Genomic DNA, 19,272 nt, shown 5'->3' with positions numbered 1-19,272 from the left:
TGGAAGGCAGGTCACTGGAGGAGCCAGGTCACTGTGAGGCCAGGGGCAGGAGGCAGGCCTGAGGGCCAGCCCTGAGCGTGAGCTAGCAAGGCATGGTCAGGGGCTGGGGTGGGCATGGCAGCGAGTCAGGCACAGCCCAGCGGTGTCCCAGCAAGTCTGCAGTGACCGGACAGCGTGAGGGCCACTGGGCTGTGGGTCTGCACCTGCCTCTGCATCTGCAGGTCTGAACCTGCCTCTGCATCTGGGGCCAGGCACGGGCATGGCTGCGATGCAGCAGGAGCTGCAGCTCGGACAGGGCACAAACGCTGCAGCCTCGGCTTTAAGCAGCTCCTGAGGAAAGTGGCCTCCCCCAGCCCTGCCCAGGAGCCTGTCCCCAAGGCCACCAAGGAACAGCCCCGGCGTGCTGAGCCTGGCACCCCGCACCAAGCCCTCCTGGAGCAGTGATGCTTTCAGAGCCTTAGAGGGTCACAGCACGGGACAGGGCACGAACAGGGAACAGCCCTGCAGCACTGGGTAGTGTTAAAAGCTAGTGAGGTTTTGCTATTTTGTTGGTAATCTTAATTATAATGTGAAGAGCTTAGCCTATTTTTTTATTTCCCATAGAATAATCTCAAGAAAGATTATTTTTTTTCTTAATGCTTCATACCCCACTTAAAGCATGTGGAAGAGCCTACACACATGTGAAGCTTCTGCACATAATTCTGACTGCTGAAAAATCACATCCAGGCTGTTGAGATTGTTATGCTCTAGTGATGCTGCTGTGCAGGAAAAACAGTGATTTAAAAAATCAGCCTAATTCTTTCTTGAGATAGGTCATATTAACTGCTTTATAATAAAAGCTACAGGGACACTCGACAGCCTGCAACCAAGAAAAATCGATTTCACTAAAGTCAGACATGGTAATTGTACTGACAAAAACAAACATAAATAAATGAGAAGACAAGAAGAAAAACAATGAACATAGGACAGAAATGTCATCTGTGGCCAGGAGTACACTGATATTTGCAATAATTAAGGGGTTTGTATGAGACCATAAAGCCTTTTGCAGCTGCCATCAGATCTGTAAAACCATTTCTTCAAAACAAAATCAATAAAATATTGTTTCTGAAGCTTTTATGAGCTGTATCATCCCTAGAGATCCTGGATAATTTCTACATTTAAAGAGCCTTCCAACAAAAAACTATGGTTTTGTCAAAGTACCCTGGCATTAAGCAAGTTGATTAAAATATATTATTTTATTATTATAAATAAAATAGAAAGTATTATTTTATTTTGAGTGGGGCCAAAATAATATTGAAATGTGTGGAATTTTATTCACAGAAACTATGTTTGCATATTCAGTCTGCAAAACTCTTACAAACATAAATTTGATAAAAAGAAGTAATTTAATTACTTCAAAGATTAAAATAAGCTAAAAAGTGATGTGTGAAACATATCAACTGAGCCAAAAATAATTCCATTTAAATTCTACATTATGAGAAAATTCAATATATTTTGGTTTCATTCATTTCAGAGCAGAAAAACTTTCAAAATCATATAGTTCTTGAAAAATCCTAAAATTCAAATTCTAACTAATTCTTATTGCAGTAGGAGGTCTAGGCTGTGTCAGCATTCCCTTTTTTGTCAAGTCATTGAATTACAGCATCCTGTTTTTCCCTCAGGAATTTTCACCTTTGCCAGCTCAGGTTTCTCTAACACAACCAGTGTGTTCTCCTTGCCTGGACAGGAACTGCTGATCTGCCATATGCCAAAATCTGGGATCCCAGGCACTGCTCCATGGCCTCACACAGAGCACCCATGGCTGCCTTTAGTGAGTCAGGGAACAGAGCACTGGGGCAACAGTCTCTTCAAGGATTTTCAAAACACTGGGTTTGCTCCTCTTTTCAGTTAACCACCACACCTCTCCCTTCTGCTGCACAGTCCTTTTTATTAACTGTTTGCATGTTGATGCCATTGTCACTGTGGCTCCATCAGTTTAATGACGTTACTGAGACTTTTATCAACACACACAACCAGATTCTCCCCCTAAAGGAGCACTGGGGAAGAAATCAGCTTCATTAACTTCTAGTCACAGCCACAAATACCCCATTTCACTCAGTTCTTTTTCTTGACTATGGCTCCTTACAACAGTAAATTGAACAGCCGCAGTGAGGGAAGATAAATGGAGTGGAGTTGGTGTGAACATAAGCAGGGGAAACTGGAGAGTCTGGATGCCCATTTTTGAGCATTCCATTTGGATACTGTGTAGCCTGTTCTGCAGATGAGGCTCAGAAATGACATTTGAATCAATAATTTCCCTAATTTGGATTTGGGATTTGGTTCAAGGACTTCTCTGATTTAAAAACAAACAGAAGAAGGCGTGTTTACTTGAGCAGTAACTGCACCTCCAGCACAGATCAGCGAAGCACCACTGGTCAGTGCAGAGTCACAAGCATTTCATTTATTTGCTGTGGCCACTCCAGCACAGAGTCCATACCCAGTTTCAGTGTCACCTGGGCCACCACCAGTGTTTACCATAATAGTAAGAGTCCTGGTACCGATGTCCAAGATTAAATTCTTGAATTACAAGAAGGAGTCTGAGGTTGCATAGTTTCTGTGTTTCCTTTGTCCTCAGGACATACCTGGATGCTGCGGCACTCCATATGGCATTGATATTATTAACAGCTGGTAGCATTTAGTCATCAGGACTTCAAATCCTGCTGCTGATTCAGCACCTTTATGCCAGTCTGTGAGTGGGCCAGCACTGCAGCATTCTCCCTCCAGCACACCCACATGGGCAGCTTGTCTCCACGCAGTGACTCTGAGACAGGACTGCAGGAAATCCTCCTAGAAACATGTCCAGGTTGTGCTGAACCTCCCCTCTTCTGGCCTGGCCTCGGTGCCAGCCAGTGTGAGCAAAGCAGCAGGGCAGTAACACACCCTGTGTCCCTCCAGCCACACCCCGAGCACCCCTCCTCCCAGGGCTCTGAACTGTTACCTGCTGATTGTCCTTGTCCTGCAGAAAACAGGCCAGTGACACAAAGAAGCCCTTCATCCAGAACTGGAGATGAGAAGCAGATGGATTTGGGCAGACAATCCCCAATTCACTTTCCAATTTTGTTTTATGGTTTTTCAACACTTATTGATCTTATGATATAATATCATCCCTTAATAACTTATCTGGGCAATATGTAGTCTAAAATGTGGTCTGATGTTTGTTTGAGCAAACATTCCAATTTCACATGAACATTTTTTATTCGGGCACAGATAAATGATGGTCAACGACCTCCAGGACTGTTGACATTTTTATCTGATACTTTCAAGCCCTTACCTCAGAATATGCACCATGAATGCAAAAATAGGGACAGTAATATTCAAAGGAAACAGAAGATTTAAAAAGTAAGACCCAGACATCAAAGTTCTTAGGATGGGTTTTAAAAACAAGGTTTTTATAAAATAAACTAAGTATAAATTCTCTTTGTATGACTTCAGAACCTACCTATTGCACACACTTCACAGTTAAGCATTTTCTTCTGCATCTGAGATGCAGAACTCCCTCTGACTCCATTCTTAACATCAGATTCTTAACCTCACCTTTTCTCCCAGCCTCTCAAGCCCCTCTGCAAAAAGGTCAGTCTTTCAATGTATGCTTACAGTCATCAATTTACAATTAGACTGTTTTTTTCTGAAAAGCAATGTGCAGCCAAAGACACTGAGGACAAGACAAGGAATGCTGACACCCTTTTTATTCCCTGTATTAGTCCTTGAGGCCTCCTAACCAACAAGACTTCTGTAACTACATTTTCAACCTGCCCACTTGACAGTTTGTCTCGTCCAAATAGCTTTTGAACTTAAGGTCTCTTTGAATGAAATTTGATAGACAAGGTGATGAAACTTGTACAAGTTTGATAAAAAACTGGTGACTGGTAAAGAAAAATAAGCTGCAGGCAGAGAGGGGAAGCTGGAGCTGTAGCTGCTGCTCTGAAAACCATAACCAAAGCAAATTTGTCTAACATTGCATTTGCATTGGAGGCATCCTGTTTACACCCAGAAGATAAAAATAAGACATGTCACATTTACATATTTTTCCATCCTACTTGGGGGCATTCCTGTTAAGTGCAGAGCCACCCCAAGAACTGCAAATCTTTTTTTGGTTTTTGCATCAAGACCAATAAGGCCTGAAGCTCTGGAGAATTTCAGACTAAAAAAAAAAGAGAAGCCAGCCCAGAATTCACCTCTAAGCAGCTAGAGCCACACATGTGTGTGTTAGCTGGGCTCTGGCTCAGGAGCAGAAACAGGAGTGGCTGCAGAGCAGTGCAGTAAGAGATGGGAAAGGCTTTGCTGCCTGCATAGGTGACAGAGCTGTGCCATGTGGTGAAACCAGCCTGGGTGTGAAGCACTCCTGCAGAAGGCAGAGAACAGTCTGCTCATAACAGCTGTGCTCCCAAGAAGCCAGGGATATCTGTGAATAATTACAGCTGTACTTTAGGAAAGGAGGAATTGGTTATTTCATATCATCTTCCTTAAGTGTCAGCTCTCCTTTTCCTCTCTCTCTAGTTTAAAGTTATATTTTTTGCACATTTCATACACTGTTTTTTAAGTGGGGAAGATAAGGCTCTTTGATGTGTTCTCCCAGTGCTGTGGAGAGGTTTAGGATGGATGTTTATTACCATGTCCTTAAAGTTTGAATGTGGATCACCTCTTACTCTTGCAAGTCAAGCCTTGGTAAAAGTCATAAACGAGGTTTTGATACATTACGCAAGAGAAATGCCATGTTTTGGATAAATATTTCTATCCTTCCAGCAAACTATTTACAGAGATGGCTTCATTAAAGCAACATACAAAACTTAAAAGCAATGAATATAAAAACAAGTTTTAAAAAAGGTATCACACTGAAGGAGAAGTGATAAAAATATATTATTCTGACTTAAGTACAACCAATATTTAATTAACTACTCTTACTGTGCCTGGAGTTCTTGTCAGTGCTTTAATAAAAGGGTCTAATCTTTCTTTTCCAAAGAAATCAAGGACAAAACTCTCTAGAGTGGGAACAGAATCTTACTTTACTTCTGCAGTCAATTTTGCAGGAATTGCACATTTTCCACTGTTTATTCATACTGTTTCAATTTCATACATAAAATATACATAAGCTATGGTAAAAAAAGATGAGTGTCACAATGAACAACCCAGAACAGAAGAGGAAAAAAAGAACAATCTGCAAACAACAGACGGCTGAGGGAATTATGTTATAAATCACCTAATCCAATGCTTTTCTTCAGTATCACTGCCCATTTGCAAGTATTGTAATAAATGAATTGGGGTGCAATTTGGAACACAGCAATAACAGGAACTTTATTTTTTACTGATGAGATATATTTCAAATGTCTTTGATTATTTACACAACATTTATTTCACTGCTTTTTTACCATCTTCTGGAAGAGATTCTGAGTAGTTATAATGAAAAATATTATAAAAGCAAGCCAAAAGAAATACCTTGTTTCATCAGAACTGTTGTACATCCAGCCTAGTATCCATCTCTCCCAGTGGCAAAAGACAATTATGGTTAGAAAAAGCTTATGGCCTGCCTCTCTCTGCAAAGCATTCCCCCTGTACTTTTCCAGCACCCAGAATCATTCTACCAGGGTCATTAAAGGGTCCTCTTCTGCTGAGTCCTTCTGGTATCCAGGTCAGGACCTGCTGCCCATGGACTTTTCTAAGCAATTTCTGCCCCCAGTGATAGTATCTGCATCCAGATCTTTCTGTGGCAGCAAGTCCCACAAGTGTGGGGACTATTTTTAACAATTTTAAATTTACTCATGATGGTTTTGGGTGCTCCTGGGTATAATATTGTAAGATGTTCCATTTAGCTCATCTATTACCAGAGAACTGTTAAGTGTGTCCTGAACTAACTAGGAATGAAATATACTGCTTCAGCTCAGCTCATTTTAAAACATGATTTCTTAGACAACAGACAGGCAAAGACGTGGAATTTTTAAAAATAAAGATTAATTAAATGAGGTAATTGTTATGTTTATTCACTGTATTTCTGAAGGTTTCTCACAAAAATAAGTGAAAAAACCCCTTCACAGTCAAACATGTAAATCCAAGTCATAGAATCATAGAATGCTTTAAGTTGGAAGGGACCTTAAAGATCATCTAGCTTCCAGCCCCAAGTCAGCATTTATACAGCCAGCACTTTTTCTGTGAGAAGCTAGTCCAATCTTCACATCAACCTAGAATGGGAAAATTCCTCATTTGGGAATGACCTTGTCATTTTGGACTCTGCATTTTTGTGTTTTCTTATTCAGTGTTTTAATTTTGTGTTCCATCTTCAGCCACTCCCTGAGAAGCAATTACTGCCTTTTAAGAATGTCTTAAACTATCCAGAATAAAAGATCTTGAATGCAATGAGACAACATCTCATCCTTTCTGCTTAGGAGAGGATATTGGTATATCCTTGGAAGGTACAAATCTTACTAGGTATGGCATTATTTTATTAAATACAAAAAGAAAAATTCTTTAAATTCTCTAAAGAAGTCTATGAAGACTACTACAGCTAAAAAGCACACAAAACTGATCAGGCTGAGAATGCAAAGTCAGCTTTAATGTAACTTCTTGCTATACCTAGATTACACAGGTATTAGGCAGTCAGTCTCTTTCTGAGTACCAGTTTGAAATTATGTAAAGCTGATAGAAATCAGCTCTAAATTTTCTTTAGCTGGTAGCAGGTACTCACATAGCAGCTACAGACCAGCAGCCTGCAGTGCACCTTGAGCTATATTCCTTTTCCACATCTGAGTGAATTCCTTATTTCCCTTTCACTAGTTGCCTGGTGGTTAGGGATCTGTAAAAATAAGGATAGGGATATAGCCATAATTTGACCACAAATATTTCAGCATATTTTCAGTTCAACTGTTTTAATAGTAAACAGAAGACCAAGATTGTGTAATATCTGCACACATAAACTGGACCTTCTTACTGCCAGGCTCAGCCTTACACATTTAGAAATAAATACTTTCCATGATAAAGCACCATTGCACAATGTCTGCCTAAAGAATCATAAACGGGCCCTTTGATGGGTAGTTCAGAGAGTGTTATAAAGCCTACTTTCCTCAAAATCTGCTCAATCACTATATAATCATTTACTTGCTGTTTGCAAATGTTAATCCAGGGTCAAGGTAATGGCTGTCTGACACGACACTTAAATTTATATAAAACCATGCCCTTTTAGCATTCATTTATAACTTTGGTGAGCTGCTCTGATTTGAAAGCAGGTTGGCTTTAACAGGGCATGGGCACAAGTGACCTAACACTGCAAACAAAATGCTGCTTCTAGCTTCAGCTTTTTTTCTAACACTACTGCAGTGTTCTAAGGCCCAAAATGAAATAAGCCTTACACCTGCAGACTGTAACACCATTGAAACAGATGCAGGAGTGGCCCTGGATTTGGTCAACAGACACCGCAGAGATGGTTATGTTTTTGGTTTATTCCGTGTTGCTGATGCACATGAACTACATTTAGTAAGTATGAACTTAAAGACTGATTTACATAAGACTGTGATTTTTAAACAATGAGCCAGGTAATTAAGAGCTTATGTTTATTGCTTTTACTAGAACAATGTTGATGTAATCCAATGAATCAGCTGTGACTTACACCACCTCAGTATCCATTTGTGTATGATTTACTGCACGTAAACTTGATTTCAAACAATGCTGAATGGCCTCACTTCTCTTGGCCAGCAGGATGTTTGCATAAGAGATGCTCTGAACAGCTCTATACAACTCTGGAAATTAATCTGTTCTGTCTGCTGTCTGGTTTCAGATGTTATACTCAAAATTTGTATTCAGAAGGTTTCTTTATTCCATTAATGTCTAACATTAATTAGACCAATGTATCCTGCAAGATGGATTTTTTGTTATTATCTTAATTTCACAGATAGTTGAATAAACTGGTGGAAAGGGAAAAGGGCAGAGGAAGTCAAAGGAGTTGCTACTCTGCAAAACAGGGGAAGGACTGGATGGAGAATCCCTATCAGTCATTTTCTATTTCCTTCCTATTTCCATTTCTTTTTTCCTATAGAAGATACATAAGCCTTCCTCAATGACTGCTGAAATGCAAAAACAAATCAACAGCAGAAAAAGCAATAGAATAAAAATGTCTTTAACTAGTACATAAAAGAGACCAAGGACAGGCAGATTTACTAACACACCTGGTAGCTTTCAACTGCTTGATTATGAAACTGGTATCCAGGCACACATGAACTGTCCCAGAAGTCTCAGCATAGCAACAGAAAAAACAGGCTAGTTTTTGATGGAGCTGCTTAGTAGTGCCTGCAGGGACAAGTACAGATCCAGAAAGTGACCCAAAGCCCAGGATTCTATAGGTCTTCAGGCACAGTTGCAAAAAAAACTGATGGATTTTTTTTTGCTTTTCAAAGTCAAGAATGCAGCAAGTTATACCACTGGGTTGTACACAGTAGCCAGGCAGTTAAAGAGCTTCATCTAAGAAGGAGCTCTTCTGTATTAAGAGATTTAAACCCTGAAGTCTCCTGTCCGGAAGAATTCTGCTGCCATGCAGCTCTGTGTGTGCCCCGCTCTGAAGTGGAACCACCAGGCAGTAAGACATGCAAAATGCATTGGATAAATGATAAAAAGCAAAGTTGTGTCTAAAAAGAAAAATCTCAGTGTTTCTACATTTTATGTAACTATTGAATATATAAAGTATAAACCATAACTTGGAATATTGACTAGTGCTGAGGATTCTCACTTCCAGATGAATGCTATAAGCACTAGAATACCATGTTAATGTTTTGCTTTGTACCCTTAATGAATTTTGCCATCTTTGCAGTCCAGGGCCACAGCTCCAGCTGTCACACAGTGTCTACAAGAACAGAAAAGACACTTTTATCTGACTGCTAAAGAAATCTCCCTGAAAGGTCTCTGCATGTTCTCAGACCCAAAGCCACCAGATGTGATCTCCTGCACACTAATTACATACATTATTGTGCAAGAACTTTTTTTGGTTTCACTGCCAAGATAACATTAAGTATATATATATATTTAAAAAAAAAAAAGACCAAAACATTTTTTTTGTTTCTCCATGCAATAGTGTGCAACAGGTTTATCATATCATGTTTTTCTCTAAATGACAGAATGAAATACATATGCATTTATTCTGAATGTCCATACAAGGGCTGAATAAAGTTTAAATAATCCAGTCCAAAACTGTTTCTGTGGGCCACAGAAAATTCTTAGCACCACATGCCATTACACTGCCATCCAAATTCAAATTTTAATTCTCCTAATTGTATTTGCTAAGGAGACAGAACATACTAGAATAGTTTCAGAGTTAAGGATTCTGATTGGGATTATTAGAGTTTTGTTGCATCACTCCCTGAATAAATTGAGCAGGAAGCAAAGTTCTGAAAGAGTCTCTGTTCACTAAGGTAATTTGAAATGGAGGTAGATACACAATTGGCTGCCTAGATAACTGATGTCCTAATAGAACAGTACATTCTATGGGAAAATCAGAAATAGGGAATGGCAACCTTTTAACATTGGCATTTTCCCTACTTGATGAATGTTAGATTAACAACAGACACTTCTCACAGGTTATCAACAAAAGAATAAGAGGCAACAGATGTAAGTTGCAGGAAGAGAAATTCTGACTACATATAAGGCTAAAAAAATAATGGAGAAAGTTGTGAAGTACTAGGATGGCCCAGAGATGTTGTGGAATGTCTTGGTGATACACAGAATGCAGTTGAAACTTTGAAGTTTCAGCTTTGCCTTGAGCAAGTGGCTGGGCAAGATGACCTCCAAAGGTCCCTTCCAGCCTGAACGCTTTCTGTGCTTGTCAACTCTGAAAAACCTTAATAGAGATCTGGAGAAGCTTCATTAAAGATTAAACATATCTACCTCAAAAAAAAAGTTTATTTCAGATCAAATTTCTTGTCTATAAACTCCATTTTACTTGCACTTCTCTTCCAGGAAAATTCAACGGTCCTCTACTTAACTTTGGATGTGCTGGAAACGGAATGTTCTGTCTTATCCAGAAGACACTGGGAGTCCTGTGAATACAGTCACACCTACCCAATGGCAAGCAACGGCATTTGCACCAACTCATACACCAATAATGCACTGATTTGATCTTCCTCTGAACTGCCCAGAAATTTGTGTCTCAGTGAACACTGGGCTTTAATATGGCTCATTCTAAACCAAAATCTATCTCATTCTAGAATGCTAAACATATGCTAAAGGCTTGGGAAAGGATTGAGTCTTCAAATAAGTAAAACTTTATTTAACTTGCTGTCTCAAAGGAACTTGCTCTCTCAAAGGAACTATACTCCACATTCCACTGCTTGTAGCAGAACTGAAGGGTAATTTGCTGACAACTAAAGGGCACTAGAAATTATTTTTTAAGCATGTTCCTGGTATATGAGGCAGAAGTACCAGTGGTATATTTTGTCAGTTTTCTGTCATAACATTTTTGGTATGACAATGTGAAATATTGCTAGTGTCATTACATGAACGATATACAGCAATACTTGTCCTTTCTTTTGCACTCCAGTGATGAGAACTGCCAGTTCAAAACTTTATTTAAATAGGAGTTCTGGTACTATGACAAAGGACAAAGCAGAAAGGCCAGGAGCAGAGAAGAGAAAGCATTTATTCTTTTTTTTTTAATGGAAAAAAGAAGTGGATGAACAGGTTCATCCACTTTTGAGAAAGATTTGTGTAACCTGGCATTCTAACTTTCCTTGCCATCTTGTCTTATCCTACTCTAAGTAAGTATCAGGATGACTTAGAAAGCTGTTTCAGTTTTGCATTGTCTACTCAATCATGCAAACTGAGAATTAAAATAAAAGCTCTTGTAGAGAGAGATCCCATTTTATCTGAAGACAAATTTTGAATGGTACCTGATCAAACATTCCATTAATGACCACATCTGTTATTCTTAGAGGTACTGCACATTAAAAGGGGGTATAATTTCTATGATCGCCTACATCCAATTAAATCCAGGGAAAATAACATCATAATCATGTATTCTTTTTTCCTCTCAGGACTTTGGGCAATGTAAGATTATCACATATACAAACCATCTGCTGAAGAAACCTCAACTGTATGGATTTAATTGTACATTAAGTCCAGGTAAAATAACCACTGCTGTAAGCCAATGCATACGTCAAACCAGCCCTTGTACCAAGGTCTGTACACTACTGGTGCATGGAAACCGTAACAGATCCATTCATCTGCTTGTAATTCATATTTTAGATAATTCAAATGGAATGTTAAGAATGAGTAATAGAATTAAGGTTACCCTACTCCTCTAAACCAGACTTTATTGATGTCAGCTGATATCACCATTCCCGTCCACCAAAATATGATAATGAACATTAGAACAAATGTAAACTTGGGAAGACTGCACATTTGGGGTGGTAAGAATCTAAGGTGATTTATAAGAATACTCATTTTCATGGGTTTGGGGTTTTTTCACATTACAGAACAAACCCTTATTTGTGGAGCAAGGGACAGGTATTTCACTTACAAGGAAATGCTGCATTTACGTTTCTCATTATGAGTTCACATTAAAGGCATGGGCACACTCCCAAGAGTATTAATATCCACTGTAATATTAGTCAATTATTTGTTTTCACAGTTCCACCTGACTTAGTAGAGTGCAAAGATTGTCCTGTGAAACTTGAAGCCTTAGAAGTCACTGAGCAACATAAAGATATTGCTGCAAAGGCCTTGAGGAAATTCAACAGTGAAGGTAACCACACAAACAACTTCGCTGTGGATAAAGTTGAAAGAATTTTAAAGATGGTAAGTGGCATTTCCTCCTAGAATTACTTAGAAATGAGACAATTTTGTGAGCATCTCCAAGACCATGGGACCAGAACTCAAACCCTTCTAGGATCAGGTCTAAGTTGAAGGTCCTACTTTAGCAAAGACTTGTTACCAACTCAATTTATGTGTGTGAAAGCAAAAGGCCTTCTCATTTGCTAAAGAACTATAGCAGTGTGACAGCATTCAGAATTCAAGTGTACATATTTTAATTTAATATTCTTTGTGTACATATTTTAATTTTGACATATATGACATATATGAGTTTATTTACTACTGAGCAGACTTCAAGATGGACAGTCATGTATTATCACAGTCACATGTTTTGTCAGTTGCAGCCAGATAATATTTTACTCTTAGAATACTTAGCACATGGGTACAACAAACAGTGGAACATGCTCAGCATTATTTTGACTCTTGCTGCAGAGTAAAGGAGCACTCTGAGGAAGGGAGGTGGATTTGTGCTGTAACTCTTGGAGAACTTCTGGGTCTGGTAAATATCTCCATATCTAAGTGAGGTCAACATGAAGACTTATCCTTTGGGTGATCTGAAGTATATTAATAACAACATTTCTTGTTGGTAGATACTGGAGACTTTCACTTAAACAGCACGGGATCATTCTGCCAAGACATGTGTCAGCCCAGGACACCTCTGTAATGAGGTCCCAAGGCTCCCACCATAATACATGTTGATCTTGGAAACTGTCTAAATGATAGCATGCCAAACCCACCTCCCTGCAGCTTTTAATATTGCTCAGAAACCTGACAGTGTCCCACACTGCAGCCATGTGCACGTTGTATCCCTACTGCCATTCAGAAAGGGATTGTTTTCACATTGCCTGGGTTCATGTGTTTCTCCCCAAACACTTGGTTTTCACACTTCACCATCTTCAGCTACAGCAACACTTTACATTGTACCTCTGGATTTTAACACTCAGAAACTATGAATTACAATAAAAAAACATACCATAAAGTATGTGCATGCACTTTCAACCAATTTAGTTAAACTAGTGAAACTCGTATGTGCACACATGCCAAGGACACCTTCAACACAGACTTGATATAAAAGTACTGCTATAGTTGGAAATTAAAATGAAACACCTCTTTATGGATTTTAATAGGATCAAAAAGGCTTTCTCCCATCTTCATATGGAGCAAGGCCTTCTCCATAACTAATGCCCTTGACAACAGAGAAAGAAACATTCTCATAGTCACTAGCAGAATTTCATCTAAAATTAACATCAGCTCTCTAATACTATGCACTCCCATCACTGGAAATGGGTGGTTGCCATCCAATAGATCTCTCTGCTTCCACAGAAGCAGCAGTTCAGTTTAGGGACAAGACTCTAAGGACACTACTTCCTAAAAACACAGGCTGTAAAAGTAACAGATTTTATAGCACATGCATACTAAACAAAGAATTAAAGCAAGCATTCCTGGAAGCTGTAAGAGCATGAGATATAAATTATCTAATCTGTTTTCCTTGCTGAATATGTGTATGTGCATGAACATTTGAACAGGACAGGTAAGGAAAGCATGAGGTGGATGGGATTTTGACAATAAGATGACGTATGGTTGCTCTGAAAATTACAAGACTTTAAATACACCTAGTTATAACTTCTTTGACCTCTTGGTTTCAGACTGCCTCCCGTGAAGGTCACATTTTAGGATTCTCTATAAAAGAGACCAACTGTTCAAAATCTATGCAGGAAACAGATCAGGCACTGGAATGTGATTTTCTGCATGACTGGCACGCTGTAAGTAAAGTCTTAGAACAAGAACTGATATAAAGGGTGGTACCGGGAAGATTCTACCAATATATTTTCAAGCGCTTATTATAAGCATGAACCCAAACTCAAAATTAAAAATCCAGCATATCCAAGCCCAGATCCTAATTTTACAACTGCTCCATTATCTTTTATAAGGAAACAGTGTGAACTCTCAAATCTTAATGTGACTGGAATCTGGCATGTTAGAGGCCTAGAGTTTTTCAGGTTGTATCTGGCTTTTGCATTCAAACTGTGGCCAGTCCCTAGCAAATCATTCATGATATGTCCATAAAAACTTTTACACCAATATGAGTCATAGATCCTGAAAAAAATATATGTCTTATGTAATCCCAGTGAGCTCAGGGTCACTTTTTTCTCTACTGCAGAGGAATGGAGAGTGGAATAATTCAAGTTCATCTGTAGAAAACTATCAAAGTATTCTCTTCACCCCATTTTTCCATTACTATTATGGTCTACACCAAAGAAACAGCTAGGCAAGATCTCATAATTTCAGAATAAATGATTCCCCAGAAACTAAATTTAAATAATGAAATAAAATATGGAAAAAAATATGGTTTATATGGTTTACATCCATCACCCTCTCTGGTTTTTTATACTCTAGAAGACTGGAAGAGGTTGTGAATTAACAGGCAAGGGAGCCACAAGTTCACTAGAACAAAGCACAAGGCAGATGGTAATAGAGGGTCTGAATTCTGTTCTCAATGCTGCCATCACTGCTGTTTGTGTGTAAAATGCCATTACCATTTGTAGTCACTGAGCACAAAGGGCTACTAATGGCCCAAACAAATATCAAAACAAAGCACCCAGTACAGAGAACATACACAAAACCCATCACCTGAGTTCTGTGCTCTTTCACATGAGCAATTCCACACACAACGACTGGACAGCAGGAGAAAGTCACAGCAAACAGAATGCTAAGGGAAGTAATGCAAAAAAAATTACAACAAATTGCTTTAAAAAATAAATGGAAGAAAGCTCTGCCTTGAGCTTTATCTGAAGCAGCATAGCTATACAGTGCCAGGTTTTGAGAGCTTTGAGCAGAATTACAGAATAGTCCAATCTGAACAGATGCTTGACAAGCAAAGACAGAAAAAAATATGAAAAGGAAGAAAAATCAGGCACCCAAGAGTGCTCATTCTGGAGGCATTAGTGGCTGGCCAATTTCTTAGACACCAAAAGGGAAGTGAGATACAGAGTAGTAGCCCTCTGGGTGCACATGGTGAAGTGCATCTAGAGTGCATCACAGTCAAGAACCCTCAAAATCAGCGCATATTTTAATCATTATTAATCACTGACAAGCATTGGTTGGAAGGCTCAGGATCTGGCTAAGTTATGTGAAGATATTTAGGTGTCAAAGGAATAGCCTAACTAGTAAAATGTTGAACATTCAGTAGTTTGTATTAATTCCTTCTCAGAAACCCAGATGTGTATTGTGGGTTTTTTCCTTGTCTTTTGCTTAGCACACTGGATTCTGCAAGGCAAGAATTATCAGTGGTGCAGATGAAGCTGACGGAACAGATATAAGCTGTGAAATCTACCATCCCTGGGTATGTACTCAGTTATGGACACCTCTCTGGCTGTATCCTCATGCAGGTTGCCGCAATCTTGCTTAGTCCAGACTGATGATTGTAACATTTATTCCAATTTTCTATTGCCTGGTTATGATGCAGCATGTCAGGACAGACTGACCTGCAAGTCCTAGGTCAGTCAAAGGACGAATCAGAATTGAGCTGTCCCTACCACTCCTTTCAAGTATGTCTTCTCTCAGTTCAATCTAAGTGTGACTAAGTGTGAGTAGAGACTGGCAAAACAGTTCAAAGAGATTTTAGAAAGCAAGGGGAGGGGAGATGATCTTTATCATATCTGGTATTCCAGTTTATATCACAACAGCTACTCCAGTGTGGATTTGTTTTGTTTTGATCTCTCACAAATACTTCTCAGCTGGTTATATAATTTCAACATGGTGTGTTTCCAGCAGATTTTTCAGTAACTTAGAATTTTGTTATCTATTCAATTTCCTCCATCATGAAAAAAATACAGAATTTTTCCCTTAAAAGTCATCAGAGCTACAAATGCAAACCTGCTAACTCCCACCTCTCTCTCATCAATTTCTTCTGCCCTATCAACACCTGATTAATACTTCTTCCCTGGTGTTTTTATAAACAGCACCATGGCTGTGGGAGAAGAGGGAAACATTCAGCCCTGGGACATCCACACAGACATCCCCACTGTCATCATCATTTTGGTCACAGACATCGCCATAAGCATCACCACAGGCATGAATGTCCCCCCTCTCCTCAGTCCAGACCTGAAGACGATGAGCATAACCCCAAATCCAGCAAGGAAGATCAAGACAGCAACAAAGGACTTTCTTCTCCCCCTCCTCCCCATGATGAACCAGATCATCACCATCCTACTCCACCTCCTCATGGACCAGATCACGACCACCCTCCTCACCACCACCATGGACCACCCTGTCCCCCTCCTCATGGACCAGGTCACCACCACCCTCCCCCCCACCATGGACCACCCTGTCCCCCTCCTCATGGACCAGATCATGACCACCCTCCCCCCCACCATGGACCACCCTGTCCCCCTCCTCATGGACCAGATCATGACCACCCTCCCCACCACCATGGACCACCCTGTCCCCCTCCTCATGGACCAGATCATGACCACCCTCCCCACCACCACGGACCACCCTGTCCCCCTCCTCATGGACCAGATCATGACCACCCTCCCCACCACCACGGACCACCCTGTCCCCCTCCTCATGGACCAGATCATGACCACCCTCCCCACCACCACGGACCACCCTGTCCCCCTCCTCATGGACCAGGTCACCACCACCCTCCTCACCACCATGGACCACCCTGTCCCCCTCCTCCAGGACACCCTCCTCATCACTGCCATCACTATTACAGACATCATCACAACAAGACAAGCCTATCAGGAAAGTATTTTCCATGCCATGTAACAGGAGCTGTCTATCGCATCCCAGTTCTAAATCAGCAGGATTCTCTTACACCTCCCACTGCAAACTTTCCTGAACTATCCCAATGCAACCTCCACTTTTCCAGCACTGGCTCAAAACTAAAGGAGATGGCAGAAGTTCCAGGCTTTCCAGATCACCCTACACAATCAAAATCCTGTCCTGGAAAACCCAAACTTGACCTTCCAAAAATTTTGCCTTTATTTCCTCATAGCTTTGTAACAGAAAATTCTCCTGTATGACCTCAGAGAAAGAGGTTCCTGGCTCAATAATGTCAGGGGCAATCACAGTCTTACAGTCAATGGAAAGAGCAGATGGAGAAGTGGGAAAAGCATTCTGTTTCTTGGAAGGAGAATCACTGAAAATATTCATTAAGTATTTCAACCTGCTTCTTCATCATGGCTACCTCAAGCTTCACTGTAACTGAAAGGTTCAAAATTCTGAGTACCTGAGATAATGTGAATGGGTAAAAATATCCTCAGAAAACAATGCTCCTTCAGTTCTAACAAAAAAGAAAATTCTCTAGTGGTGCAAATTACCATCTAAAATCTTTCTTTTTTTCATAATTCATAATTATAATGTATTTCTCCAAGGAATTTTACGTAGAGGAAATTTGACTGATTTCCATAAAAAAGTAATCCATGACTACACTCATGAATCCACTACACTCATGCTTTATACAGATTTATAGAAAATAAAAATGCAAGCATTTTTTTCTCGACACAGTTGCCTGTTTTGTTGTTTTTGTTTTTGGGTTTTTTTACTACACATAATTAGCTATTAGATATTGAGCTAGAAATTATATTAAACTATGAAGCTATTTAGGTATTAAACATCCACAAAGCAACTCTAGCATAAATTAACTAATGGTGTTTGGGTTAGCACTGTTATCTACAAGGGGTCTGAGAGCAGTTAATGACTTGCTGTCTCACTGCAGGGTGGCCTGCACAGGTGCTTCCATCGCTACAGCTGCTGGTGGTGATACACAGAAATATTGCAGTCAAGGACAGCCCTTCTCAAATAGTTCATAATTGCTCTCAGGGGAAGAGAAAAGCAGATGCATGTAATAACTCTTTCATGTAAATGTTTTCTTTATTGCTGATCCTTCCTCACTGGAAACTGAGTTGGGAGGAGCAGGAAGAAAGAACAGTGGTGCCTCTTTATACTCCAGCCCCCATCAAGGTCAAGTCCATTCAGACTGTCAGGGGACCAGCAAGCTGATTCAGTACAGCTATGTCATAAGCAAGAACATGGGATTAATCTCAAAAAAGTTGGTAATTTGATCGTCCAAACAGCTTTTTAATGGCATAAAGTGAAACACAGTGCAAAGGCCACACCGAAGAAAAAGAAACAAAACGAGGACTCATTGTGACTCTGTGAAGATTGACTGATTTTTAAAAGTCAGCTATCACGTATGAACAAACTTATTTCTGGTTTAGTTTATCCACAGTCTCTAAAGTGCATTTTTTTAATCAAAACTTGTACCAAGTGTGGCGAGTTTGCCCTGGCTGGGTGCCAGGCACCCACTAAAGCTGCTCTGTCACTGCCCTCCTCAGCCAGACATGGGAGAGAAATATCAGAAAGCTCATGGGTCAAGGTAAAGCTAGAGAGATCACTCACCAAACATCATCACAGGCGAAACTGACTGGACTTGGGGAAATTGGCTTAGTACTAATCAAACCAAAGTAAGAGAATGAGAAATAAAGTCAAATCTTTAAAACACCTTCTTCCCCAGTGTTTACTTGTGATTTTCTCTACCTTCTCCCTCAGCTGGTGCAGGGGGATGGGAATGGAGTTGCAGCCAGCTCATCACATGTTGTTCTACCCCTCTTTTCCTCAGGATAAGGACTCCTTACACTCTTCCCTTGCTCCAGCCAGGGATCCCTCCCACTGGAGGCAGTCCTTCATGAACTGCTCCAGTGTAGGTGCTTTCCATGATGTGCAGTCCTTTAAGAACAAACTGCTCCATCATCAGTGCCCTCACAAGTCCTGCCAGCAAACCTGCTCCAGCCCAGGCTTCCACAGGGTCACAGCCTCCACTGGGCATCCACCTGCTCTGGTGTGGGGTCCTCCATGAGCTGCAGGTGAATCCCTGCTCCACCACTGACCTCCAGGGGTTGTAGGGGCACAGCTGCCTCACCATGGTCTTTTCCATAGGCTGCAGGAAAATCTCTACTCCCCACCCACAGCAGTTCCTCCCACACCTTCTTCACAGACCGTGGGATTTGCATGGCTGCTTTTCTCACATATTCTCTCTCTTCTCTCTCCTGTTCTTTCCTAGTTCCTTTTTATTTTTTTCTTCATCATATTACCACAGAGGCACCAGTACCAGCACTGATGGACACAGTCTTGGCCAGAACTGGATCCATCTTGGAACTGACTGGTATTGGCTCTGTCAGACATAGGAGAAGCTTCCAGCAGCTTCTCACAGAAGCCAACCCTGTAATCCCCTGCTATCAAACCTTGACACACAAACCCAATACAGCAAGAAACAGCTGGAACACAGAAGCCAAGGCAATCCCAAGGTGTTCATAGACCCAAAGCAAAGCCATTTGGTGCCACACAGGGGAGACAAGCACTAGAAGTTCTCAGCCATCTCTAATCCTGGCTTGACCAGACTCAGACAATAGTGTTTAATCCTTTGTTCTTGGGTGTCACATATCA

At 40.5% G+C, this 19,272-nt stretch overlaps 1 protein-coding gene and 1 long non-coding RNA gene across 2 annotated transcripts in view; one reads left to right on the top strand and one right to left on the bottom strand.

Moving 5' to 3' along the window:
- LOC135278716 (uncharacterized) overlaps positions 1 to 19,272 on the bottom strand; it is a 133,711-nt gene that overhangs the window by 81,191 nt on the left and 33,248 nt on the right. The window lies entirely within an intron of this gene.
- On the top strand, positions 7,215 to 17,302 carry HRG (histidine rich glycoprotein). The gene is made up of 8 exons (XM_064384935.1): positions 7,215 to 7,500; positions 9,970 to 10,077; positions 11,043 to 11,130; positions 11,639 to 11,805; positions 13,467 to 13,583; positions 15,077 to 15,163; positions 15,783 to 16,113; positions 16,228 to 17,302. The coding sequence occupies exons 1-8, from the start codon at positions 7,303 to 7,305 to the stop codon at positions 16,848 to 16,850; spliced, it is 1,719 nt and encodes a 572-aa protein (XP_064241005.1). The 5' UTR covers positions 7,215 to 7,302; the 3' UTR covers positions 16,851 to 17,302.

The sequence above is a fragment of the Passer domesticus genome, chromosome 11 (genome assembly GCF_036417665.1).
Source record: "Passer domesticus isolate bPasDom1 chromosome 11, bPasDom1.hap1, whole genome shotgun sequence".
NCBI classification, from domain to species: Eukaryota; Metazoa; Chordata; class Aves; order Passeriformes; family Passeridae; genus Passer; species Passer domesticus.
Note: the sequence above shows the minus strand (reverse complement) of the source record. Positions and strands in the feature narration are given on the sequence as shown.